Genomic DNA, 26706 nt, shown 5'->3' on the forward strand with positions numbered 1-26706 from the left:
GAATTCAATTTAAACATGACAATAACATGTAAATTGTAGTGGCTAAATATTAATCATAGGAAACATTTGGGCCTGAAACCTATATGAGGGCCCACACAAATACCAGAAAAAGTTACTGTTCTTGGATTACAGGTAATCCTTAAAAAGCATACCTCTTTCCTTTTGCCACATGCTGTAAACAACAATGTTTGTGCAGCAGTTGTGGGGGAAATGAAGTCTTCAAACACATCTATTAAGCAAAACACAGAAGTCTAAATGTTTGGTCTTTGAAGCATAAAAGGAACTAGTGCAAAAGAAGAAGTGAATTCAGACAACAGAGCCACTTTAGTCCTCACTCACCAGGTTTTGTTATTTAAGTGCAGCAATTTCCTCTTTCAACTTATGCAAGGAGTTTTTAAAAACACAAACAATAACATAAAGATCCCAATACTGTAAAACGCCTAACATGTTGGAAGTAGTAACTGGAAGTAGTAAACATATTAATTTTGTTTTCAAAACCTAAGTATTGTAAAATATATCCACAAAGTACTTTCTGCATTAGGATTAACCTCTGAATGTTACAAACTAGTTTGTGCAAGGGGTGGAGAGAGGCATTTCCTTTATTGTGAAGGTTTCCTGTACAAGACAAGCAGAACAGACCTGTCCAGTTATGTTCTGTGTTCCTCGTACAGGATGCCACAGTAAAAGTTGTGGTGCAAAGCTCTCTTCCAACAGCTAGAAGGATGGGATTGAATGTCCCTAACATATGCAGCATCTCCTCATTAGTTCTACCTAGCTGGAAAAATAAACTTAGTTTTGAACTACTTACCAAACTTCATACGTATATATTCATATGGATCTTCCTGCCATAGCTCTTCGTCAGCATCTGTGTAGCACATCAGTGGGAAAATAACATCTTGGATAATTCCCTGCAAATAATAAGGAATATAATTTGTTAGAAGCATGTAGCATGTTTGGCATTTATAGGCTGCCCTATCAAAAAAAAAAAAAGGTTCTCAGGGCAGTCTACAACATAAACTGAACAAGTTAAATCAGAACTTTAAATACATCAAATGAAAACTTGAATAAGGCGTTATTACCGTTATTACGCCGGTGCTTACCAACAGTTTTTGTGATAATTGCATAACACCTAAAAGAACATCATTTGGATGTGTATTAGATCCTCTGCCACACTGTTTTAAGACACTGTCCAGATGCAGACTCACAGCAATACTATTGGTTATATATTCTCCACCACCTTAGATGGTAATCTAGTGCAATGAAGATTTCTCAATATCTTGAAAGCTTGCACTTTATTTTGTGACAATTTGGTTGGCCTACTCAAAGTACTGCCCCAATATGGATTTTCAGTGTTTTCTATGGCCAACATAGTTACTTTTACTATATGTAAATTTGATTTATTTTGGCTTCATATGACACCATGGTATGAAATTGCTGAGAAATATATTATTATTTATTAAATATCTATGCCAATACCTTAAAAAAATTAAGGGAAAATAAAAATAATCTAATGAACTCTGAAGTTTTACTGCTGTGGAAAAAATATACAATTGTCTCAAATATGCAAAAAATAAAATAAATAAAAAATTACAAAGATACCTAGGGTCAAAAGTATTTTCCTGTAGTTAATTTCTCTGGCTCACCAAGTTTCTTCTAATTGATGGCTTTCAAAGCAACTATGGGTATTTACTGAGCATTATCTTCAATACAACCAAATTTAAAACCGCCTAACATAGCAAGCAGTTGAAGCTCAAGTTCAAGTTCAAAATACACAGGGCTAGAAAAAGGCTTAGGTTATCCATGCTGTTATGCAGTCACCATTCAGAGAGGATGGGAAAAGAACTTACTTGGATATGGGGCTTCAGATTCTTCCAAGTGACTGCATGCGACACCCCCTGATTGATATAGTTCAGTGTCTGCTGCAGAACTCTAGGAGCCATGTACTGCTTTTCCTTATACTGATATAACACTTTCAGCAAAACCTTTAAAAAGGGGGGGGGGAGGAAAAAAAAAACTGCTGTTGGTTGGTTCTAAAGATTAATGCATCTTGCTGATAACTGCTAAAAACTAACCTTAGGTTGTGTTTAGGTCACAGCTTTCTGCACACATGATTTAGAAAGTACCTATTAGCATGGGAAGGAATCAGGAAACAAGAGCTTGTACCTTTTGGAGTGTGCCAGTAACGCCAGTTCTGGTAGTTTATATTAACCAGCACATCCCTACATGATTTGCAAGTACTGGAGCACTGAAACAATTCATGTGGAAGGAACCTTGATTATGGTCTCACAAATTATGTTCCCCTTTGGAGATGGGACATAGCTCAGTGGTAGAGCCCATCTTTTGCAGGCAGAAGATCCTACATTCAATATCCAATATCACAATACAGTCATTCCTTGGTTTTCGAACAGAATGCATTCTGGAAGTCTGTTCAAACATTTGGAAACCAAGGCATGGCTTCCTATTGTGCAGGCATGCCGGAAACAACAGCGGAAGCAGCATTGGATGTTTGGCTTCCAAAAAAAGTTCAAAAACCAGAACACTCATTTCCAGGTTTCGATTGTTCGGGAGCTGACACATACAAGTACCAAGGCGTTCGACAACCAAGGTACAGCTGTATTAGAGAAAAGACACCCCTCTCACAATTCGAAACTTAGAGGTTTGCCAGGTGGGCAAATAGTCTGACTTGATATATGGCCTCAGGTCACTCAAGCTTCATTCAATACCAGGAATGGAAAACCTGTAGTCCACATGTCGTTGGACTTTCAACACCTATCATTAACCACAGTTAGCAGGACCAATGGTGGGGGGTATTGTAGTCCAAAAATATCTGGAGGGCAGCAGGCTCACCTCTAATCTATACCATCATTAAAGACCTTGGTAATCCAAAAATAAATGGTGCAAAACACCAAGAACAAGGGATCAAACCCTTTTAAGCAGTAGCAGTTCCTACGTTTTTTGGAGGGTGGGGGACAGAACTTTTATTTCAAGTGTTTTCTTAGCAAGCTTAGTATGATCTTTCATATTTGGATAAAAATAAGAGGGGGGAAAGGATGTTAAACCACAAGTAATTATTAATCAAGCATGTGACTTGAAAGGGAATTTCCTACCTGCTGGACACCAACAGCAAATGCCTTTAGGAAAACTTCTGCAAACTCATTGTACTCCTTGGAAACATTTCCAGGACTTCCATACCTGTTGGATTAGTGAGAAGTCCAATATAATACTGCAATATATTGTGCACATCATCACAAAAGTTACGTTTTTAAAAAATGAAAAGGAATATTGTGGGAAAGCATTACCTTTCAAAAAGTCTAGCCAATATATGCAATGCCCACTTCTTACATTTCCACCATGGTAATTCAGGTCGATCATCTTCATCCACTTGAAGGGTTTCCTTTAGGAACCAATAGCAGATTAAGAGAATGAGTACTTCACATTATTTGGGGGGTTCTGAGAAATTAGGATCTTTGCTTAAAGTATACCATGCAATTATACCAAGGCAAAATACTGTGTATCTTCTTGTGGAAAAAATAGCATATAGAAAAGGGCCCCCAAATACCTTCAAATTCATATATGTTTTCAGATGATCCAAAAGGAACAGGTCCCATGAAAGCAAGGGAACCACAAACATACTGGGAACACTGTTTGCAGTTCCAGCACTGCAATACCCACTTCTGACAAGACAAGCAATAGTTCCACTTGAAAATTAGCTTACCACATCGGATGTGGGAAATACAGAAGCAAAAACTATAAAGAAAGCTTCAGCTTACACATATGATTTCTTTGCATGCTCATAACCTGACTGGCCTGAATGTAACAAGCACTTACAGCTGGTACATCTCGATCCACAACTGTTTTCAGAATCTCAATCCATTCTGCTAGATTTTGCTGATTGATCAGTTCCATGGGTAATGTGTACTATTAAACAAACAAACAAACAAAAAAGCAATGGTTACAAAATATGCTCAAAATATATTCCATGTGAATATATTCTTTGGGGGCATTCAGTTGATAGGGACCAAAATAAGCTCAAAACGAACTAGTCTACAAAACCCACTCTGGATCAAAATAATCCCAAATGAGTCATTGACTTCCTTAGCTAAGCACTGATGAAAAATAGCTTCAGACAGTAGCTACATTATTTAAGGCAATATTGCACTAGGAATGAAAAAAATGTTCTTACCTGAACAAGAGCATAGAAAATTTTGAAGATCTGTTTCTGGATAAGGACAGACTGATCAGATTGATCAGGGAGAAGCTGGATAAAACGATCCTTCAGAACAGGCAAAAAGTGTTGCATTGCTGCTATCAAAGGAGTCCGCTCCTCCGGTTTCTTATATCTTTAAGGAGGAGGAGAACTGACATTAGAAAGAATTTAGATGCCACACTGATTAAAATAAAGATGTCAAGGGACACCATTAGATTGGTGGGTTAGTGCAACGGAGTGTGGCAGTCAGACTTCCTTAATGTTTGGGAGAAGCATGACTTTGAAGAAGTGAGCACCTGCAATTAGACAAGTTACATCCCAGTTCTCCTCCAAGGACCTCAAGTGTCTTAATTAAAGTTCCCAGGAAATGTCCCAAGGACCAAACCTGTGTAGCTTCAGCAATAAAACTCTGCAATGTGCTCCAATCCATGCTCTGGGGGCCAGACATTTAAACTTTTAAAATCACCTCTCATGACCCCTTAAGTGAAAGCAGGTTAGACACTTGTAAATCATCTAGGATTATAAAATTTGAGTAAAATGGTGGGACACAGAACAAGGACTTTGGAAGGAGAGAGTTGGAGACTGGGGAGCAGCATCCACCATGTTCTGAACTTTAAGACACTTTAAATAAAAGGCTAGTACAGGGATCCTGATAGAAGTAGTCTTTGCAACCTTCCCTTCAATTATCAAAATGGGCCGATTCCACAGCTTGCTCATTTTGACAATTCAAACAAGTCTACTGTCTAGGAACTAGCTGTGTAAACTACAAGAACTGGGACCACCCATCACTGATGTGGCTCTTCTATGGGTTTATAAGACAGACAGGAACTTACTCATAGTTCTTCACAAGTTGATAAAGACAGAGAAGAATTCCAAGCCAACAGGCGCTATTATCTGCCTGAAGATAAAACCCAATTTTCTCTACAACTGCAGTCCAACGATTTGGATAATCATGCTTGATAATGTGGTGAATGCAAGTAGTAAGCTGTACCCTGGAACACAAGAAGTTACAAAAATATTGTTACAATGCATTAGCTGGGATTTTTTTTAGGATAACTGAATTCTTAATTAAAGTGAGCAAGCAATGTTGTACTAAATGAAATTTCAAGTTTATTATTAATGAATTAATAATTAAGTAAAATAAATACATTTCTAAACCACCCTTCATCCAAGGATCACAGGGCAGTTTACAATAGTTTTAGGCGCACAAATGAATTTATTTAAATAGCCATGCTTCTCCAAAGTGATGCTGCTAGATCGCCTCCCTTGCCTCATTACCAAATTACACGGGTGTCATGTTCATACCTTTTTCAGCACCTACCTAGATTTATTTGAGATCATAGCAACATCAATGTTAAAATTTCTAGTGACAATGAAGGCTTAAAATAACAAGGAAAGAGTTGGGAAAGAGTGTGCTCTGTGATCATGACTCAGAGTATACCTAATGAGCTCAGGAGAATGAATAATGGCTTCTACAATATTCTCACGAATGCAATGTCTGTCTTCTTCCGGTATTGAGTAAGGTGGGATGTCTCCTGGTGTAGTTTCCCGGTCAGGCCAATACTGAGTTATCATATTTTTCAAGTAGATAACACCTGCCAAGAGAAGCATTCAATATTAATATTGTCCAAGCCCATTTTTAAGATTATGTCTCTGTAGTAATACTGATTAACACATATTAAAAACAAACAAACCCAAATGAAACATCATTTTGAGATTAAGCAGCAGCTTGTGACTAACATATCTCAGAAGATATCTAAGGGAGAGTGTCAGTGTGATTAAGTGGTCACAGTGTCACAACTGACACCTGTGTACCAACTTCCTACTCAGATATGAAGCTCTCTTGGTGATCTTATGCCACTCACAATCAGTCTAACCTATTTCATAGGGCAACTGTACAGCTAAGATGAGACAAGCCCCCTATAAGCTCTTTGATGGAATTATGGGATACAGGTCTGATGTCTGATGGATATCCTCAAGACAGACTTTGAGCACTCTTTTATGCTATGATCATCACCGTGTCACCTTTGGACAAAAGTGAATCCTTTGGAGGGGTATGAAATTTATTCACTGTCAAACCTACCCAACTTCACATAATCTTTCAGAATTACTCTGAACTTTCTCATTTGCGCTGATGTTTAGTGACTGAGGTTAAGGTGAAAGTGACTGAGTTGTCAATACTACTGAATTCAACAAATCATTATTTTATCCATGTTTATATTTCCAATTCATCATATTGGTATCAAACAAGATTTTATGAAGTATAAACCAACTGTAAAAACAAAGTATTTCAAATGTAACTGTACCATGATGCAAAAATATAATACAGCTGCAGGCCATGCAAACAAAGCCTTCAGAATGCTATGGAACTTACTTTAGCTCAGCTTCTATCACAAGAGAACCATAGAATAGTATTTCCCTTGTACACCTCAGCTGGCATGAAGCAAATCTTTATGCCTACATTCATGACTGGACTCCAAATAATGTGCAAAGCATGCTGTTATTCCAACAGTCAAATTAGTAATGCATGCATCTCAAACACAATTAGCTTGAAGAGTCTGGTATTATCCCAGCAGTACTATTTCTAGCAAACAGGTTACTTCAGCAGCCATTATGTACTTTTTAAAGAAATGAAATGGCAAAGAAGGATGAGTTGAACTTTCATCTCAAAATATTAACACACCATTGTCATGTAATCATAAGCACACTGAAGACACAGAGCTTTGCATGGAGAAATATGTATGTTAGTTCTACCACTGTTGAAGGATGACTGGTAGTACAAGCGTTTCCCCCCACCAAAACACCCATACCTATTTTCTAAGACCGTATGGGTTCTGTTCATATTATCTAGGTTACAACAGCTTTAAAATCTACTTATCATTACGTATTTTTGCCCCCGGTCAAATAATATTAGCATACATACTATAATAAATAAATAAAATACTTGCCTGCCTGTCTCACTGGTAAATCCAGTTGCTCCGACATAGTGATTTGAAGGAGAGTTGAAACGAAGTTCACTGATTTGTGAGCCTGTAAAGTAAGTGAATACGATGTAGTCAGATGTCAAAATAATTTGTGGAAACCATTACAAATAAAGCTTTGTAGTTTTCAGAGTGCTGTATGTTCTTCAACTAAAGCTAGACAGCAGGAGGTGGGGGCCCAACTCTTTAAGAAACAGCACCCAGAGCCTCTTAGCAGAGGACACACTTCTGGTTTCCCCCCTCTTTCATTTCCTATGGGCGTGCTTCCCTTCTGTTTTCCTCCCGCTCCCAGATGACTTTCCCATTTGGGAGAAGAGATGCCTATCACATTTAATGCCCTTTACTCTGGCATAATCTTATTAAGAGCTGCTATCTGGCTGCGTGAGATGTTATCAGCTTTAATACAGGAAGTGGAAATATATGCATCACTTTCTCTTGCTCCATTACCTGCATTTTCAGCTTTATACACTTAGCAAAAAAAACAACAACAAAAAAACACTTTACAGAATTAAGGAGGAGGCAGAAAGGGGGGAAAGACTTTGGCAATCCTAACCACCACTGCACCCAATGTGTTTTGACTACATGTGACTTTGGCTTTATGTGCTATCTCTGGAACATAACCCCCCACATAATTTGAGAATTGACTGTACTCAAGATTTCTCTACCTCCCACACAGCATGTCTGGAAAGATGGCAGCTCAGGAATCCTTCCCCTCTACCCTCTATTACAGTTTGATTTTTGAGCTGCAGACTATTCCTTCTTCCCCTCCACATTTCACAAACAAAGGTGCTCTTCCCTCCTTCCTGGTTTGAGAACACTGTGCCTGTGGCTAGGACCTTATCTCTTATCTCAAGAGCGTGACACTCCACTCTTATGAATCTGCCAATGTTTATTAGGAACATGCTGTTTATTAGAAACATGCAACACAAATCTATGCAGGATGAATCAAAGTTGAGTTTAAAGTCCTAGGGTGTGTGTAAGAGACAATCCCTGCTGTTCACTGCAAGTGACTTACATGCTTGTAGTGCCAGGAAACATTTTGTAAGCATGCTATCTTCCTCCTCAACAAATTTATAGAATTTAAGATGAGACTACTAAAAAGAGCTTGAACAACAATTTAGGAAACCAACCCAATCTTATTCTTGATGGGGTGGGGAAAGTCTCAGACTACACCTATTAACCATGAGTACTGATTAGGAGATCTTGTCACAGAGGGATATTTGCTTTAGAGGAACATCACAGAAATGGAAAAGCTAACGGCTCCAAGGTTTGCTTTAAAAGTTTCTCCAGAGAGATCAGACGGGAAATGGTTCTTAAAAGTCCTGCTACAAATAAATAGGGAATGGCAGCAGAGAGAATGCCCACAGCCACTCAGACTGGATTTAAAAGGGGACATAAAAGTAGCAAGCAGATATTCAGAATCCCTAGCCCTATAAACACACACAATTGGCAGCAAATATTAAAAATAAAAATACATCTCCAAGCACCTGCCTGCCCCTTTTTAAAGAAGTCCCAGCACTCACTTTAGGAAAATAACATGTTAGAGTATTGAAGGAGGGGAAGAGTATACAGATCAATGGCTATAAGCCTAAGCCCTTAGTTTCATTAAAGTCCAAACTACAATGATCAGCCCTCTTGCAACAAAGGTGTCAGCTGTAGTGGAAGCACGGGTATCTTTTGATTGTTGTAAGAATTTTAAGGTCTCAAATATAAAATAAATATTAATATCCATAAATGCATACATATATGGTGCATTTAATACATACAGGCTGAGTCTTTTAAAAGAGGCCCCGTGGAACATGTGTACTCGTTATCCACGGGGCGTCTTTTAAAGGACTCATCCCGTATATATTAAATGCACCATACACACACACACACCACGTGTCTGAAATAGTATGGGAGAGCAATCCTGAAACCATTTTGTCTCTCCCAATTAGCTCAAATATTCCTCTGCAGTAAGGGAGGCAAATGGAGAAAGCCTTCCCATTGTCTTTTTGCTTCCAAGCAAAATGGTCACATTTGTGTATGAATAGGGTGAGCTTCTGACCTGGATTCAGGAACTAAAGTATTGACCATCACAAAAGAATGGCCAGACTGTCCAGGTAATGCAATCAGTGACTATTATCAAGTATCCTGGCAGACAGGATTTCTGCTGTAGACCACCTTCTTCCGTGATGTATATATGATGTTTCAGGGGGGTGGTCTTGGACTACAGGGTGGACAATTTCAAGTGTCTATATAAGGGCTTGTGCACCATTGTTCAGGGTTCTCCTCCCTCCTGCATTGGTGAGTGGGGACCCTGTTGCAACAGTTCCTTTAATAAAGATCAGGCTTCCAAGCTGCTTTGCTTCTCAGTACAGTATACTCGGCTGGCCTCTGTTACTTTCTCCTGCAGATAGGGAACCTTAGAAGGGCTCTATACAGGCTCTGGAATACCCTATAAGGGAAAAGCAGCAGTTTTTTTCTTATAACATGGTGTTGTGACCACTACAGCTGTCACCTTTGCTACAAATGGACTGATAAATCAGCAACTGTAGTTTAGGTGCTAATGAAACCATTAATCTGCATCTTTTAAAGCTCTTAATTTGTACAATACCAAAATTAACCATCCAGGAAAAGAAAATATAGAACTGGAAGATCACCTTCTGCCACCTAACATTGAAGGGGCCTTAGCCCTATGGATGAGACAAGTTTTTCTATTGCATTGTGGCATTACTCTTTGACTACTATTGACTTTATATTTCATTCACATTTCATTCACTGTCTAAAATTCATCTCCAGCTTTGCTAGTGTAAGGACTGCCATCAGTACTCCACTTATGTTCTCTACCTTACAAGTGTTAAAATTAGTGCTAAAAACAGATCTGAATAATTGTCTTCTTTATTTTTTATCTTACACTGGGGAAGGGCTGTAATTCAACAGTAGAACATCTGTTTTGCATGCTAAAGGTCCCAGGTTCAAGTTCCATCATCTCCAGGTAGGGTTTGGAACATCCTTTGTCTAAAATGCCAGAGAGGTGCTGCAAGTCTACTGTAGACAATACTGAGCTAGATAGATAATTTGTCTGACTCAGTATAAGGCAGCTTCTTAATGTTCCTATTTTTCAAAAGAGATCAGTAGCTATTGCTTCACCATATCATGCTGCAACCAGAAATCCCCTTTACAAGCAGGTAAACTCCATTCTATTGCAAACTATGTATTTTGGTTTTTCATCACATTCAAGAATACGTCCTCATTCTATATCATTTTTTTTTCATAACATCTAGCCTGCTGAAGAGTTCTGGTGAATTTGAAAGATGCTCAAATAGGCCACTATTTTTGGTCTATTGCAGGTGTAAGCAATTGTTGGATCTCCAGGTGTTGCTGAACTATATATTCCATCATCACTGACTATTAGCTATGCTTGCTTGAGCTGGTGTGAACTGTAGTTCAGCAATGTCTGGAGGGCCAGAGGTCCCTGACACCTGGTTTAATAGATCAATAGGGTGACAACTTCTTCCTTCTCTTACTAGAGGCATGTATAGATCAGTAGATTCTACTGTACTGGCAAGAACAGTTTCTAAAGCAGAATGATTTTTTCATCGCACCTTCCAAAAGCACCATTCACCCTCATTGTGTGTATGGAGAAACTAGGACAACTCATTGTAAAATATTTTCACTTTAACCACCAGACAAAGCCGAGTCATCTTAGGAGCCGATTACAAATCCAAGTTGTTTGAACATAATGAACTACTCACTGGTGACTCACTTTTAGTTCACTGCCAATATAAAAAAAATTGGCATAGTGACAAACAGGCATGACATAAAAAGAAACCTATTCAGCAGAACAGCATGAACCCAGAACAATCTAATCTTGGTTCAAATATGCTACCTAAAGAGGTGTGATATCATCATGCTACTGATACAAATTTGGAAAAAGATGCATTAGCTTTAAGCCAACCACTTCTCTTTAATAGAGGATGCATTCATTCATCCATCAGACTTTGTTGTTGTTTTATTATTGTTACTAACTTAAGACATGAAGTCTTGGTAAGTCATAACTGAGAGAAAATGAGACAATGCTTCTGATCTGATCTGCATGGAAATATTGCTCTCTTCCAAGGTGCTGCCTTACTTAACTTGTTAGAATTATAATCAGAAAGACTGCCCTTGTAAACAAACTGCAAGGCTGGAAAATGCAAACACCTTAAAGCAAGAGGTGCAAAATGGCATGCAATGGATGCTGTTAATTTAGGAATTCAGTTCAAGCAAAAAGGTGACATTGTATCATCTGCTATTTGTGTCAGTGTACATGAAGCTCTCTCATTATAAAATGCTTAATAAGGTACAATTACAGCCTCAACTACAACTATAAGGTACAACTTCAACTTTTAACCATATTAAAGGTTAGGGATTTTTATTAATGTAACTTCAGGCAGACTTTGGTATAATCACATTTTTAAGGGGAAAAAATAGTTTTAAACTATATTGCATATAAACAACATGCCTGTCTAAAATTGGAAAGCTGAGAACAGGGAATAAAATGGAAGGTGGACACTTCTTTGAATTTCAATCAATATTTCCATTCCAATCTTCTGTACACATGTTTTTCAAGAACATGAATGCTTGCTAGATTTCTCTGGATCATATTCCAATTTCTAACCAACATTCAATATGGAGACTACTTAATTTTTCAAGGTTTTCTTTCTCATTGTCCCATTTCTCACTCTTTCGCCTTCTTCCTTCCACATGCTGCTTATTAAGCATCCTCAGAACAGCTGCTGTAATACAAGTGTCCAGCAGCATTTCAAATTGCCACATTTGTGTGTGCTTTCCTTCCTTTATACCAGCCTTTTATTCTCACAATCTAAGAGAGAAAGACTTGAACAAATTGTGGCTTATCACTGGTGTGGCACAAATTACATCATAATGCAACCCAATTGTCTCTCTTAGTTCATCAACAGAGAAGATAGTGAAACTTCTCTTATAAAACCCTTCCATGCAAAAGCTCGTGTTATGCTAAGTTTTAAAAACACTTCTTAGTTTACTACACAGGTAACTTGCATCTTACAGTTATTTAACTTATAAGCTTTGCACGAGTGGTGAAGCAATAAATAATAAACGGAGAGCCAGAGGGAAAGCACTATCCATTTATTTATTTATTTCCACCCACCCACCCACCTGTCTGACAGCACCTAGTGGATAAGTTTGGGAAGGAGGCATGTGGTCTCTGGAAGGGATCTAGAGCCCTCCCTCCTCATTCCCAAAGCAGGGCAAGCACTTAAATGACTTTGCAAAGTAAGCGGGAGGGTTCCCAAAGCTGGGCAAGCAGTCCTCCACATTGCAGGGGGCTTGGTTCCAGGGGTTCCTGGCTTTACACATTTTTGTGTATATGCATGGACCCCTGAAACCGAACCCTTGTATAAGAAGTTACCTGTATTGTACTTCTTGGTTTGCTATTACTGACAAGAACCAGAACTGAAATGCAATGATGTCTGAAGGCAAGAATAAATCCTACATATTCAAGTCCTTCAAATAGGTTAATACAGTATGGTAACAATGGAGGGAAGCTACTTCCTAAGACTTGCCATTTCATATTGCATTGATATTCACATGCGTGCAGAAGAACCTGAAACTAACTGAAAAATATCTAACATTTTAAAGAAAGCCTATTTATCTTGTTTAAGAGTAAACAAGATAAAACACCCTGCCTTGTCCTCAAAATGCTGTGTCATGGGCATGACTTCCTAGTTGTTTAAGAGCCAAGGAATCCAGTGACATTTCTAAAATCTATGTTTGCTATGCAACCTTATTAACAGAGTTGTTCTTACCACTCCACCGCATGTTACATTACTTTTTCAGGAACTAAACACACTTTGAAGTATTATTTCTTATCAAAGTTCACTTACTCAAAAGTTATGTAAGATCATATTTAATGTTTTAAGCAAAGCTTAAGCCACACACACCACTTTGCTCACTCTGGGTCATTCCAATTTTACAGCAACATAATAGCTATAACACACCAACTTCCTAAAAATAAAAAAGAAGCTCAATCACAGGCAATCTAAAAATATTTATCATAATTTGGTAACATACAAGCAAGTCACTTAAGCCATAAGAATGTTTCAAGGAAAAGGCATTTCAACTAAACTTCTTTTATAAAGAGGATGGTAAAGTAAGTGTTATTAATATGTTCCTGTAGATAATAGAAGGTGGGATACTACAAAAAACTAAAAGAACCATTATCACCGCTTTTAGTTGCCATGGTTTACCGACATTTTAACTAAGCAACAAAAAACTACAACAGATTTTTAAATGTTCTATTTTGGCATCTTTTGATGGCAGTAATCACTTCAAGTCATTATTTACTTCTTAACACAGACCTCCAAAACCTTTAAAAGGGTTAGAATGTCTGAAGATAGGGGAAAGAGGAATGAGATTATTAGGACGCATTCTTCAACTAGAAATCAGATGGATTACTACTGTTGTAAATAAAAATATGCCCTTTTCCCTTATGGGGTATCCAAGAGCCCATACAGAGTCCTTACATAGGTTCCCTATTGGTAGGAGAAAATAACAGAGGCCAACCAGAGAATATTGAGAAGCAAAGCAGCTAGTAAGCTTGATCTTTATTGATCTGTTGCAACAGGGTGCTCCCCTCACACGCAGGAGAGGAAGAGGACCCCGAACAATGCTGTGCAAGGGTTTATAAAGACTTTTGAAATTCCCATTCTGTAGATCAAGACCACCCCCAGAAACATTATGCATACATCACAGAAGGGGTGTAACCTAAGACCACCCCTCAGATACATCCCACCTACATCACAGAAATTTAAATGTTGTTTTTCTCTTGTCCTTGTTTATCTCCTGTCTGGCAGGTTACTTGATTGGATTTCCTGGGGAGCCTGGCCATTCTTTTGTAGTGGTAAAATACTTATTTCCTGGGCCAGGTCACAGGCTCACACCTTGTATCTTAAATGTGTCCTTAAGACAGGATTTGTGAGGAAAGAGACAATGGGGAGACTTTTCCATTTTGACCATGCAGAGAAACATTTGCTCAGTTTAGGAATCAAAATGGTTCCAGGTTGGCTTTCCTGTGCTGATCTATGTACATGTGGTTATGAACGTTGCCATATATCTAAAACCATAAAATTCCTATCACACTACTGATAAGCATTTTCTTTTTCTAGTTTGAAGAAATCTGGAAAACCAAAGCAAATGTATAATTGCTTCCTAGGTATTCTTCTGAAGTTTGTGGAAGAATTAATAGTGACCTCTCTTTCTTCCGCACTAACATTTCACCAAGCAAGCAAAAAAACAAAAAACCCAAACAAACAGCAAAATAGGCATAAACATTTAAAACAAAATTAAATGCAACTGCATTCTATCCAGCCACTAGCAGGACAGGAGGGAGTCTAGGACCCAATGAAGAAAGATGGTGCTTCCTGCCTCCCAGTAGGAAACTAGGCTGTGGCAGTACACATAAAGGCAATTTTGATAGCTGGCACTAGCCCAACATTTTGTGGAGGCTGGAGATAAGCTAGGAGGGAGGAGGAGGAGGAGGAGGGGTTAAGAAACCTCTGCTCTCTATCACTGAAGCTTTTCTTCTTTAGACTAGGACTAGGAGGACACATTACACTGGAGAAATCCAGTAGCTCTCAGAAAGTAATGTGCTCTAGATTCCTTACATTGTAGGACTCTACACAATATGCAAAAATTAGCATTCAATTGCTAACAAAAGGCACACTCCACACCAACTATATGAATCTTGAAAACTGAAGCGCAATTCTCAACACTTACAAATAAGTTCTGCTGAACTCAATGAGGATAATGTCTGAATAGGCAGACACATATGAGGTTGTAATATAAGTTATATTTAAATAAGACCGCTATTCACAGTGCACCACTATGCACTTCATCAATAATCTTAAACCGGGGTGGGGAGCCTGTGAACCTCAAGATGTTGCTGGACTACAACTCCCATTATCCCTGATCAATGACCATAATGGTTGGGGATGATGGAAGCTCAAGGGTCACAGATTTTCCACATCCTAAACTTTGAGACTTATGTATTGCACATCTGTTTAGCTACCTATTGCATTTATCTCTCACACTTCAACTAAATAACCCAGGACAGCATTTTAACCTCACAACTCCATGATGGATGGATGGATGGATGGATGTATTTCATAAAACTTATACTCCTGACTGCAGAAAACCTCAAAGTGATTTACAAAAAGAATGATGTACATTAAACTGATATACTGGTGGCCTTCAGTCAAGCACTAATGGCAGAGTGGTAATTTTCCTCATTCAAGTCTAATACTTGATACATGGTTTTCAACCAAAGTGCAACCAGTCCGGCAATGGACACCCACTTTATTCCAGCTGCAACTGTCTACAGCTCAGTTGTTGTTGGCCAGCTGTAAACTGATTATGAGTTGTATCCAACACTGTCAGAGCCCAAGAATGCACTTCTGCTGATGCAAAAATATGTCACAAGCCTCTCCTCCCACTCCTGCCCTCAAGATCTACTTGGGGTAGATCCTCAAGTACTTGGGGAACCCTCCAGAACAAATTATGGGAGCACAAAGGGGGGGGGGAGAGGAAATGAAGTCATACAGCACAAGCAGGTGTGCATTGCTGAATTTCACCTTATAATTTTATTTTGCTCAAATGTGATGTGATGACATGACATCTACTCCAATCACATATAAAAGGCTGTTTAGTGAAGGCCTGTGGCTCAGTATTAGGGCACATGTTTTGCATGAGAAAGGTCCCATGCTCATTTCTTGATGTTACCAGGAAAGACTCTCAACTGAAACCCAGAGCGCTACTGTCAGCCTGTGATACAAGATTGAACTAGATGGACTAACACTGTTGCATGATATAAGACTGCTTCCTATACAGTATTCCTATGTTAAGGAGCAGATGAGAGCCCATTTTTAAGAGTAAGATGGGTAAGGCAACTGAACCCTTCATTGTACGTGATCAGCTACCTAGTTCCCATTACTAAGAACATATTGGAGTTTCGTTTTACCACATATAAGCATAACTCAAAGATCCACAAGCACCATAGTTAGAACCTATTAATATCATTAAATACTGAATGAATTACTTATAACAATATACAACCTAATATATGAACAAAGCTCTAGTCTAGGGTCAATGCACATTTTTCAGATTAAGACTTATTGAACAAAGCATGCACAATATACACAAGTCTTTTTATTTACCTATATCGATGGACATCTCACAACTTTTGAGAATAAAAAAATAAATGACAAGAAACTTTCCAAAAAAAAAATTTAATATATACATGAGAAAAAGGATAAAAAGTTTCAACCTGTATACACAGTACTTCTCTGTAATCTTTTTATTAGCATTATTTATCAGGACAAAAATCCTAAACGTGCATTTACTGTATATAAAAGACCTACATTTGAAGAACAATGTTGTTAACATTTGGCCATTACCTATAGAGCTCAGACAAGAGGCGAGGACTTTGCTATTTAAACATATGCCAGGAAAACTATGGGCTGTGCTTTCAAAATGATATAATGCAAGTCTGATTAAAGCTTACACTATAATATCATGTTTCAATGCCCAAAAAGCAAGCCTAGACCATTAAGTGAACTGGTACCACTTCTAATGCAGTATTTCACTCAATTGCATCACAATATTTCCTCTGGCAAAAGCTTCAAATTATAAGCACATTTTGCACTTATGCTGAATATGATCGTAATTCCAAATTTCTGCTTATCACGTGTTGTGTAGCAGCCATACTAGTGATCTTTTTGATACTACAATATTAATGTGTATATTACTTTTGTTCAAAAAACCCAAAATGTTGCATATTAGCCATATATTAGCATATTTCCCTGAACTGTATGCAACTGTTAGTTTATTAATTCAGTTTCACGCCACAAGCAAAATATGATGGAACATTGGAAGGTATACTTTTTTTTAACCTATGTAGATAAATAGACTGAACATGTTTGTTCACAAACAGCAATAATTTTAAAACCACAATATAAAAATAGTCCTAGAAAAGCAACTTTCCCCAATTCCTCTTGAAGCCATGATACAATCATTTCATTTTCAACACTGCAGGCTACATGACCACATCTGTTGACAAGTCCAAGCCCCAGTCTTAATTGGTCAATTAGTATGTCTCTTTTATACCTCCATAGTGATGTCACTTCCTACACTTTCTGGGTTCTAAAACCATTGTTACCTATGGTGACTCAGGTATCGCCATTCTACCTTTCCAGAAAGAGTGATTTACCTTATCATAAATCACCTACATCTGTTCTGAACCATGTGTGTAGTACAGGCCAGATGACCTATTGCACACCAAAGAATATGAAAAGCATAGCAGACTCTCCTAGTGTCAGCAATATAATACAAGCTGCCACTGGAAGAGTCCTACCATCCTCAATTATGTGACTGTTGCCACATAGGCCCAAGTCAATTCAGATAAGGTATTAGTCAGTCAGCCATGCAAATATATGAGGTGATAGCCCATTTGGGCATAATTTTACTGTCTATATGAAGCCTCCTTCCATTCTAATATTTAAAATGTAGGTCTTTCAAATGTTTCAGTACTGTACATTCATCTTCAGTTGGCTTAATTGATGGAAAACCAAGGGAAAGCATGGTGTGCAAGAAAGTCCCACAAACCATGTGCCGAAAACAGTCTTGTACACCATTCTCCTGCTGCTTTCTGCAACCTCAAAGCTTTCAGGCTATGTTTGGAAGTTGTCTGTTTAAAAGAACACCACACTTTTCAAAGCAGGCACCACATTTTTGAAATTATACCAAACATTAGCATCTAGTTAGTCTTTATTCTTTTAATAAAAATACTGTAGTTTGAAATGCCATTAGAAAGTCCATCAGCTGTTCACTCAAACACACAGCATCATACTGATGTTTTGTTACTCCTTTCAATTTGAGACGCATGTTAGCTAGTTTATGAGTAATAGTAACTATTACTCCTTAGGAATTATTTGAGAAGACTTGTTTTGGTAAAGAGTAGGTTTCTCTGGCCTAACTAGATTTCAAGTCTCAAGGAACAACCTGAACAGAAAGGAGCCCAGAAACTGTCCCAACTGCAGTTTCTGAGTTACAAAGTTCGCTAACCTGCAGTCAAGCTGACAGTTCGGAACTGAAGTCTGTGTGCTGCATTACTTATGAAACCATTAATTCCAAAAGCCTTAACAGGCTTTCCCTTCCGATCACTAGATCGTCTCAGATCTCTTACAGAGCTCTATTACCCACCAACCTCCTTTCAGCTTGCCTAACCTAAAAACTCTGAAATTGCGCCCATATATGGGCTAACAGCATCCTAGGCTACCGCTTTAAAAAACCACTTTTTGAAAGGGGCAGTTTAAAAACTCCGTCGGTGCCACGATCGGGCGCTCCTGCCTCGTTGCCCAGAGGCGGCACTGGAGCGGCTTCAGCCCCTGCCACGCTTCCCCCCGGGGTGGAGGAGGCTGCCATGTGCCTGAGGACAATGCTGGAGGGAGCGCGAAGGCGGCCTGACAGCGGGGCCGACCACGGGCAAGGCCTTCCCTTCCGCCCCGTCCACACTTCGTCAGCAAGGCCTCTCCGCTCTCCCTCCACGCCGCCTACTTCCCTCTTCCTGCCCACGTTTCGCACAAGGCAGCTCGGCGCGGCGGGGCGGCTCTCCTGCTGCCACCGGCCTCCTCCCGCAGCAGCCCCTCCGCGTGTGCGTGTGAACGGGGAAAGTGACACGCGCGACAACCCAGCTTCACCCCCCCCTCCGGCCAAGTTTCCCTTCACTCCGGAGCTTGGAGGTGACCTCCCTTGTACCCTTCACAGGGCTCCCCCCGCCAGGCTCCCTTCCCCTCGCCAGACCCACCGCGCACGTAGCCTTCCCCTCACCCCGCCCGGCCCCGCATGGCTGTTCCTCGGCTCCCACGCCCAATCTGCCCTCCGTCGGCGCCTGCGGGCCTAGGGCTGCCTCCTGCCGCCCGCCCGCCGCCCGGCCTGGTCGCGGGGGTTGCCCCTGTTGGCGCGCTCCGCTCCCGCCCCGGGCCGGGCCGCGCTGGCGCCTTGGCCGCTCACCTCGTTGAGCTGCCTCTCGGCCGTCTCCCGCAGCGTGGAGTCCATGGTGCCCCGCAGGGCCTCGATGATGGTGTTGGGATCCATGGCGGGAGGGTCGAGGCCCGGCGAGGCGAGGCGACGCGGAGGAGAGCAGGGGCAGCAGCGCCGCTCGATGCGCACATGGACCCGCCGCTCCACAGCGGCAGCCGGCGGCGCGAAAGGAGGAGAGACGCGCCAAGGCCCCGGATAGAGCTGCTGCTCGCGGCCGCTGGGAGGCCCGACGCCTTCCGCTCGGCTCTTGCCGCCGCCGCCGCTGACGGGCATCATGGGAATTGTAGTCCGTTCGGAGCGCTTCCTCCCAGGCCCCCGTATGCCACTCAAACGGGGGTGGCGCAAGCATTGGTCGTGCAGAGGGGGGAAACGAGGACAAAGTGTAACGTGTGGATGCTACGTGTGTAGAATAGGGATCAGGAAATATAGTGCTTTCACGGGTTCCATTAGTGCAAATATAAACGACTCTCCCTTGTATGTTTTCGGATAAGGCAGATGCGAAGGAGGGTGCTAAGAGGCAGCAAAAAGTGATGGACCGAGCCTTGGAGCGCTGTTTCTTCCTTGGGTTTTCTGTCCGCCGGCGTTTTCTACTGCTGTAACGTTGGACAACCAACCGTCAGCATCCATGTGAGGTATTGAACACTGGCCGCATATATGCAAACACAAGCTATTAACCACTATATTAATCCTATAGTGTTTTTACGGCTATGCCCAAGTACATATTCATGGTTTTATAGTCTTGGGTAATCAAATTCACCCCAACGCTCATCCTACTGATTTGCAGCCCTTTTGACCTGTTATATCTCTTATTCTCCCAAGAAAAGATCCAGTCGAGCTGGAGCCTGCAGGCCAACTTTGATAGGTGAGCAGGACATCCTCATGTCAACCAGACAAATGTACAGAGTGCAAATTGCCTTTCAGAATATTCTACAAGACCTAACCATTAGCTAATAGGGGGCTTTGGGGGCACTTTTAAAAGGGGCTTTGCGATGCCTGACAGTCAGCTGATCTGACACACACACATATATATGTATATGTATGTATATGTATGTATATATGATATTAGGCACTCACAGCTTGCCTGCAACACTAAAACATGGTTTGTTTAGCTTTCCCATGGTTTGTTTCTTCCTAACAAACAACAGTCATAAGCCATGGTTTGTTGTTGGGTTATGAACCTTGGCTTGTTCCATCATTTCAAGAGCAAATGAAATGGAAAGAGAGACAGAGCTGCACACGAACTTCAGATGTGCCTCAGTACAGTCCTCCCTAGATTTCTTCCATTAAAGTTTTGGAGTTGCAGACCTCCTAATCCATACACCAGGGGAGCCTCTTGTAACACATAACTCTAGTCTCTGGGGTTCATGATGTACATTTTCTAAAACAATTGTAATATATTCAAAAATTATTCATTCAGGTCAGTTTACTATGTAAAATCTGCTGCCAGAATAATCTCCTACAATATTTTCAGTTTGAATAGGACTGCCTGCTACTCAGAGTCTCACCAGTTTAGTGTTGGAAGTAGGCAAGTCTTTTGCAAGCGATGAGTCAACACTTAGATGAACTTTAAACAGTCAACAGACTAATGCAAGGAGGGAGGAACCAAGACAATGAGAGCCTGGGGAGAAACAGCATGATGAAAGATGAAACATACAGAGGAAGTATGTAATGAATGTGAAAGTATAGGTAGGGAATTATTGTAGTATAGAACAGAATATAATTATATGTAAATTGCTTTGCTTTGGTATAATTACACCATAGATAAATAAATATGGAACAATTAATACAAACAGTATTTGCAGATCATTTAAACATAGAAAATTAGTTACTGTTCAAATCGTATAGAAGTCTATCTTATTCAGTCTTTTGAGAAGTCACCTTGCATCTACCTATACCAGGTTGTGAAATCTACCCCTTTTATGACAAAGAAGATCTAACCCAAAATCTTCATTGTGTGGAGGTGTGGTGTGCACAATCTCACTCCCCACTAATTTGGAAAGGGGTTCTTATGAAACACTCCATTTCCACGTCTATACATTGAGTATCCTCCTCATGCACTTCCAGTTCTGTAAATTATTTGTCCTTGACACTAAGTTTTCCAACAGCCTATCTCTGCCCTTCTTCCTTGCTGTATCCCTTCCTGCCTCTTTACTCTCCAACCCAACCATAGTTAGCCTCTCAAAGTCTCCTGATATGTTACTCTGCCTATTACTCCTTTGTGATCCTTACACGTAAAATATACAGTACGTACAAGAAAAGATAACACCTTCCAGAACACCTGTGTGAAACCTCTTTTATTCATTTTAATATTTACCACCTTGATAATGTTAGGTTGAATCATATTTTTATTGTATTTATTTAGCAACATGAGTTTGACTAAACTGCAGGAGGCAGTGGAAGACAGGAGTGCCTGGCGTGCTCTGGTCCATGGGGTCACAAAGAGTCAGACACAACTAAACAACTAAACAACAACAACATTATTATTATTAATAATATTAATAATATTTACATTCACAAACCTTGTAAGTAATTTTGGATGTAATCATGATGTTTCTTGTAGAAACTAAAGATGTTAGGGGGACCACCCAAAAAGTATGTTTTTTAAAGAATACTGTACCCTGAGTCCTTCAAAAGTCATCTTAAAAGGATCAGAGCAGGTGATAAAATTGTAAATGATAAAATTATTATTATTATTATGATAAATAAATAAAATAAACATAAAAAGTTCTCTGCCCGAGGTCATTCAAGTGTTGCGGCAACATCTTGGTTTGTGCCTAGCCACGTACTGTATCTTCAAAAGTTTTACTTTTGAGATAAGTTCCAGTGAATTCTGATATCACATAGTTGAGAGTTTGTGGTTATTCCTCTTTCCTCAACTACAATAAACCATCACGGTTCTGTTAGGAACCAAAGTTAAAATATCCAGATCAAAATAAATATCTGACCTGCAGTGTTCAAGATTAATGTACAGATTTCATGCAGTTCGTTGCTTGTGGGGTGAAATTAGTGCAGTACTCATAATCTCCACACCACCCTCCCAAATAAAACAGTAATCCTGTTTAGCAGCTAAGTCCACAGTGGCTTTTCATCCTCACATTAACTGCTGTAAGTGACACTATGTGCTTTCCAGGACAGACCTTTGGGCTAGTTCTGTTTACTAATCTCATTATAAGAAATGCTCCATCAAGTGTTGGGAGTATTCTGCTAGTGATAATTCATATGTAACTATAGTGCTCTTTTACAATGGAAAATAAACTTCAGACTATCAAAGGAAGAAAGTTCAAGTAGAGGAAATAAGGGAATTAAAATGTGGAGAAACAGCATAATAAAGAAAAAAGCAGAGACAAATTAATAAGGGCATATATGGAGAGGAATTAATCTATCATAATTGCATAATGCAATTTTATTTACTTTGAACTAGTGTGTTTATACATCAAAATGATTCTTAAATAATAAAGAAAAGTGGAATTTACAGATAATTTAGAATGACCAACTCTTTTAGCCTTTTAGCTGCAAACTCCATTTTTAAACCCTTGCTGATTTTATCTTGTCTCTACAGAAATACCTTTCAATAACTTAACATTTGTAGCAGGCTTCCTCAAACTTGGCCCTCCAGATGTTTTTGGCCTACAACTCCCATGATCCCTAGCTAGCAGGACCAGTGGCCAGGGATGATGGGAATTGTAGTATCAAAACATCTGGAAGGCTGAGTTTGAGGAAGCCTGAAAATTTTGTAGGAAGGTTCTGCAAGAGAAAAAAACCTGCTTTAAGAGTAGAAGAGTTGTAACTCAAAATGTTGATCTTTTGAACCAAACAGATACATTTCACTGAAATACAGTATCAAAATGTAGTGGGGAATCTCATTTTTCAGTAAACTGGTTTACAGTTCAGTAAACTGGTTTACATTTCATTCAGTTTGCTTGAGGATCAGGTAGTAAATCTATTGGTGATCTATTTTACTGAAGTAAAATTTATAGTTTAAGATTACTTTAGATTAGAACTTATTCCTGGAACATTGATACCACTGAGAACAATCACTTCAGACTGAATAGTCAACTATAACATGTGCTGAAGCTGTTAGTCTTTCAGCTTGTACTTTCATTTCTGTTTGGTATACCATAACAAAGATACAGTCTTAAATAACAGAAGACCCAATTACCAAGTCTGATCTAATTTGCGACAAGGTATTATTAGGCAGAGAAACTTTTATACACAGCGTATGCCACTTTTCACGTTTAATTTAATCACAACTTTGTAGAGCCTAGTGGGGTGTGTTCACAGCTAACAGTTTACAGAACTGTAGCTGGAAGTGCCCATACCACTACTGTATAGTCATCGTATTTAATAATGTGTTAAATGGGCACTGAAAGATCTAACAATAGTTCCAGAAGAAAGAGTTGTTCAGCGAGAAGGTCCTTGATATCTGCTTTAGCTCTGGTGTGAAGATTTGGGGGACTCTCATGGTGGGGTATCTGTCTGCATACCTAAATCTACTATAGTGGAACCACGGCTTCGGAAGCCGAACAATTCAGAACCCAAATGCCAACTACCAGGAAGTGAATGCTTCTGTTTCCAATGTTTTTTGGAAGTCAAACTGCTTCCTGAGAGTTTTTAAAATTTTTGCTCCATTGACATTGCTGACCGTCAATTGCACCTCAGTTGTTGAATGTTTCAGAAGTCGAACAGTCTTCTGGAATGGATTACGTTCGACAACCGAGGTTCCATTGTATATTGTTCGCTGTACTCATTTCGGAAGGTACTATAAATGACGAGAAGACTGTGGAACTATGTAGCAGAAAATAGAGCAGGGGTGGCTAACTTGCCAACATAACCAACAGTCAAAGACGATGGCAGCTGAAGTCCAACAACATCCAGGGGGTGACAACATTCTCTCACCTAAGAGATCTACAGCAAACCTTTCTAGAACTAAAATACCCAGCAGATGAAGTTAGACAACAGATCAACAGAGCCAGACTGATACCCAGAGAGAACGTGCTGCAAGACAGACCCAAAAAAGAAAATAACAGAACACCTCTAGTCATCACATACAGCTCCCAAGTTAAAACAGTACAACGCATCATCAGAGATCCACAACCTCTCCTGGACAATGACAGTTCTCTTTCTCAAGCTCTGGGAGGAAGACCTTTCATTGCCTACAGACAGCCACCCAACCTTAAACAACTCCTAACCCACAATAATACTACAACCAGACCTAACACAGACACTGGCACCAGAGCCTACAATAAACCCAGATGCCAACTTTGCTGCCACATACACCCGGACAACACCATTACTGGCCCCAACAACATCACACATACCATCTCGGGACTATTTAATTGCTCATCGTCTAACATTGTGTATGCCATCAAATGCCAACAGTGTCCTTCAGCTCTCTATATTAGACAAACAGGCCAGACCTTACGCCAAAGAATAAACGGACATAAATCGGACATCAGGAATCACAAGACAGAGAAACCAGTAGGAGAACACTTCAATCTCCCAGGACATTCTATACAAGATCTCAAAGTAGCTGTTTTACTACAAAGGAATTTCAGAAATAGACTGGAAAGAGAAGCTGCCTAATTGCAACTTATCACCAAACTTAAAACCATGAAGAGTCCTGGTCTGAACAAAGACCTTGGATTCTTATCTCATTATACATGACAAAGCCATTTTTCACCTTCACACCCCTTGCTTTTTCCTGTAAGACCTATTGCAGTCGTTAAGAGTCGTCAACAGGCTCATCACAGCTATCTGCCAATCACCCATTCCCACCACCCTTCTGAGTAATACCCCTCCCCACCTTCTCACTATATAGAAGGGTCTGGAAACTTCTGTTTCAGTGTATCTGAAGAAGTGTGCATGCACACGAAAGCTCATACCAAGAACTAACTTAGTTGGTCTTTAAGGTGCTACTGGAAGGATTTTTTTTGTTTTGACTATGGCAGACCAACACGGCTACCTATCTGTAACTGGAACATTCAGAGGGTGACACTCCCATATTAAAGCTTTTGAGTGAAGGCTGTTAAAAATCATACTGTGCATGTTTGGCATGCATAGAACAAGGAAAAATCCTGCACAGGACCTTTAATTCTGAATGCCCCTAGATGATGCTGCCAGATTACATGGCTTCAGCCGGAACATCTTATGATTGTGGCAGTTATGGTTTAGTGGTTTGATTCGGTCTTACTGACGTTATTCAGCTCTAGGTCTGGTCAATGCTTGGATGAAATACTTTCAAGGAACCCCAAGTATGCCACCTTGAGTTCAGTTTAGTGGATTGGCCAGCATTTTGCTGAAGTGTCCAATTTGACTGCCTGCTACATATTGTTGGGGAGGGGTAGGCTACAGTATATGCCTGAGCCCTGCTTCTATTTACTGGATCCAGCAGAGATTCAACTGCTGGAAAAGCCAGGCCACTCAGATAATGGCCCGTGGGCCTCCCTCCCTGGTTAGTTAGAAAGATAAAAGCCCTGAGGCAAGCTGGGAAGCCAGAGAGACAAAGCAAGATGTTTGATTTCTGATCATATCCAAGGTTGTGGCTATGGGAGAAACAAGACCCGTTTGGGGTGCTAATGCTGTGAACCCCTCCATCGTAGGCTCATGTTGTATTTATGTAAATAAACTATATTATCATAAAGACACCACAGTCTCCACTGTCCCTCATTCCAAAGAAACTGAATCCTGGGTAAGCCTGGAACCCTTAGAATCTCACACCGCTTGGAGTAGCATGAAACAATATTAACATTATAGACATTCTGTAATGTATAGAACTTAGCAGCTAATGCTGCTTTTTGAATATTTAAATGTGCTTGGCCTTCAGTGTTGTGTTTCACAACCCACACACAGATATGCTGCATAAGGTTGCCATATTTTAAAAAATAAAAACCAGGACACTTCAAAAGTTGAGCTTTTTTAAAGCAAACCCCCAAAATTGCTAAGCTTTTTAAAAGAAAACCCAAAGTTGTTGAGATTTTTTTTTTTTACAAAAACACCTATGGCCCTAATGCCACATCATTAACCAAGTCGTGTACATCCTGTTGTGGTTTTCTCAGTACAGGAACTTCCTTCAGTTTTGTATCAAAATGAATTTGAAGTAAATGTCATGGTGGTATATAATTAGGGCTTCTACTTGGCTGGTTTTAAACTGGCTATTTAAAGTAGCTAGTTTTACTGGACAGTCTTTTTGACAAGGGGAAGGTAGGTTGTACGCCATTCACTGTTCTGTATATATTGGGAGGAAGTGATATCCCTTTGAGGAAATATTGGGGAAAAGAGGCACACAAAGAAGCACAAATCTACAAAGTTCAACAAATAGGTTTTACTAGCATGTTTGATTTAAGTACTACTGTCCAAGCTCATAACACAACATTTTGCATTCCTGCTTGTGAAGAAATCCCATACATTTCCATCAAGTTG

General features: G+C 39.8%; 1 protein-coding gene across 1 annotated transcript in view; it reads right to left on the bottom strand.

Annotated features, from left to right (window-relative positions):
- IPO7 (importin 7) overlaps positions 1 to 19469 on the bottom strand; it is a 39389-nt gene extending 19920 nt beyond the window's left edge. Inside the window, exons 1-11 of the mRNA XM_081918234.1 lie at positions 19258 to 19469; positions 7156 to 7237; positions 5649 to 5802; positions 5041 to 5199; positions 4184 to 4340; positions 3829 to 3918; positions 3300 to 3394; positions 3108 to 3192; positions 1848 to 1982; positions 809 to 908; positions 153 to 229 (exon numbers count right to left, since the gene is read on the bottom strand). Of these exons, the coding sequence (XP_081774360.1) occupies positions 153 to 229; positions 809 to 908; positions 1848 to 1982; positions 3108 to 3192; positions 3300 to 3394; positions 3829 to 3918; positions 4184 to 4340; positions 5041 to 5199; positions 5649 to 5802; positions 7156 to 7237; positions 19258 to 19341 (1218 nt within the window). The 5' untranslated portion in view covers positions 19342 to 19469. The remainder of the gene's footprint in view (positions 1 to 152; positions 230 to 808; positions 909 to 1847; positions 1983 to 3107; positions 3193 to 3299; positions 3395 to 3828; positions 3919 to 4183; positions 4341 to 5040; positions 5200 to 5648; positions 5803 to 7155; positions 7238 to 19257) is intronic.
- Positions 19470 to 26706: the final 7237 nt, after the last annotated feature.

Source organism: Podarcis melisellensis (assembly GCF_964234715.1).
Source record: "Podarcis melisellensis genome assembly, chromosome: 1".
Lineage (NCBI taxonomy): Eukaryota > Metazoa > Chordata > Lepidosauria > Squamata > Lacertidae > Podarcis > Podarcis melisellensis.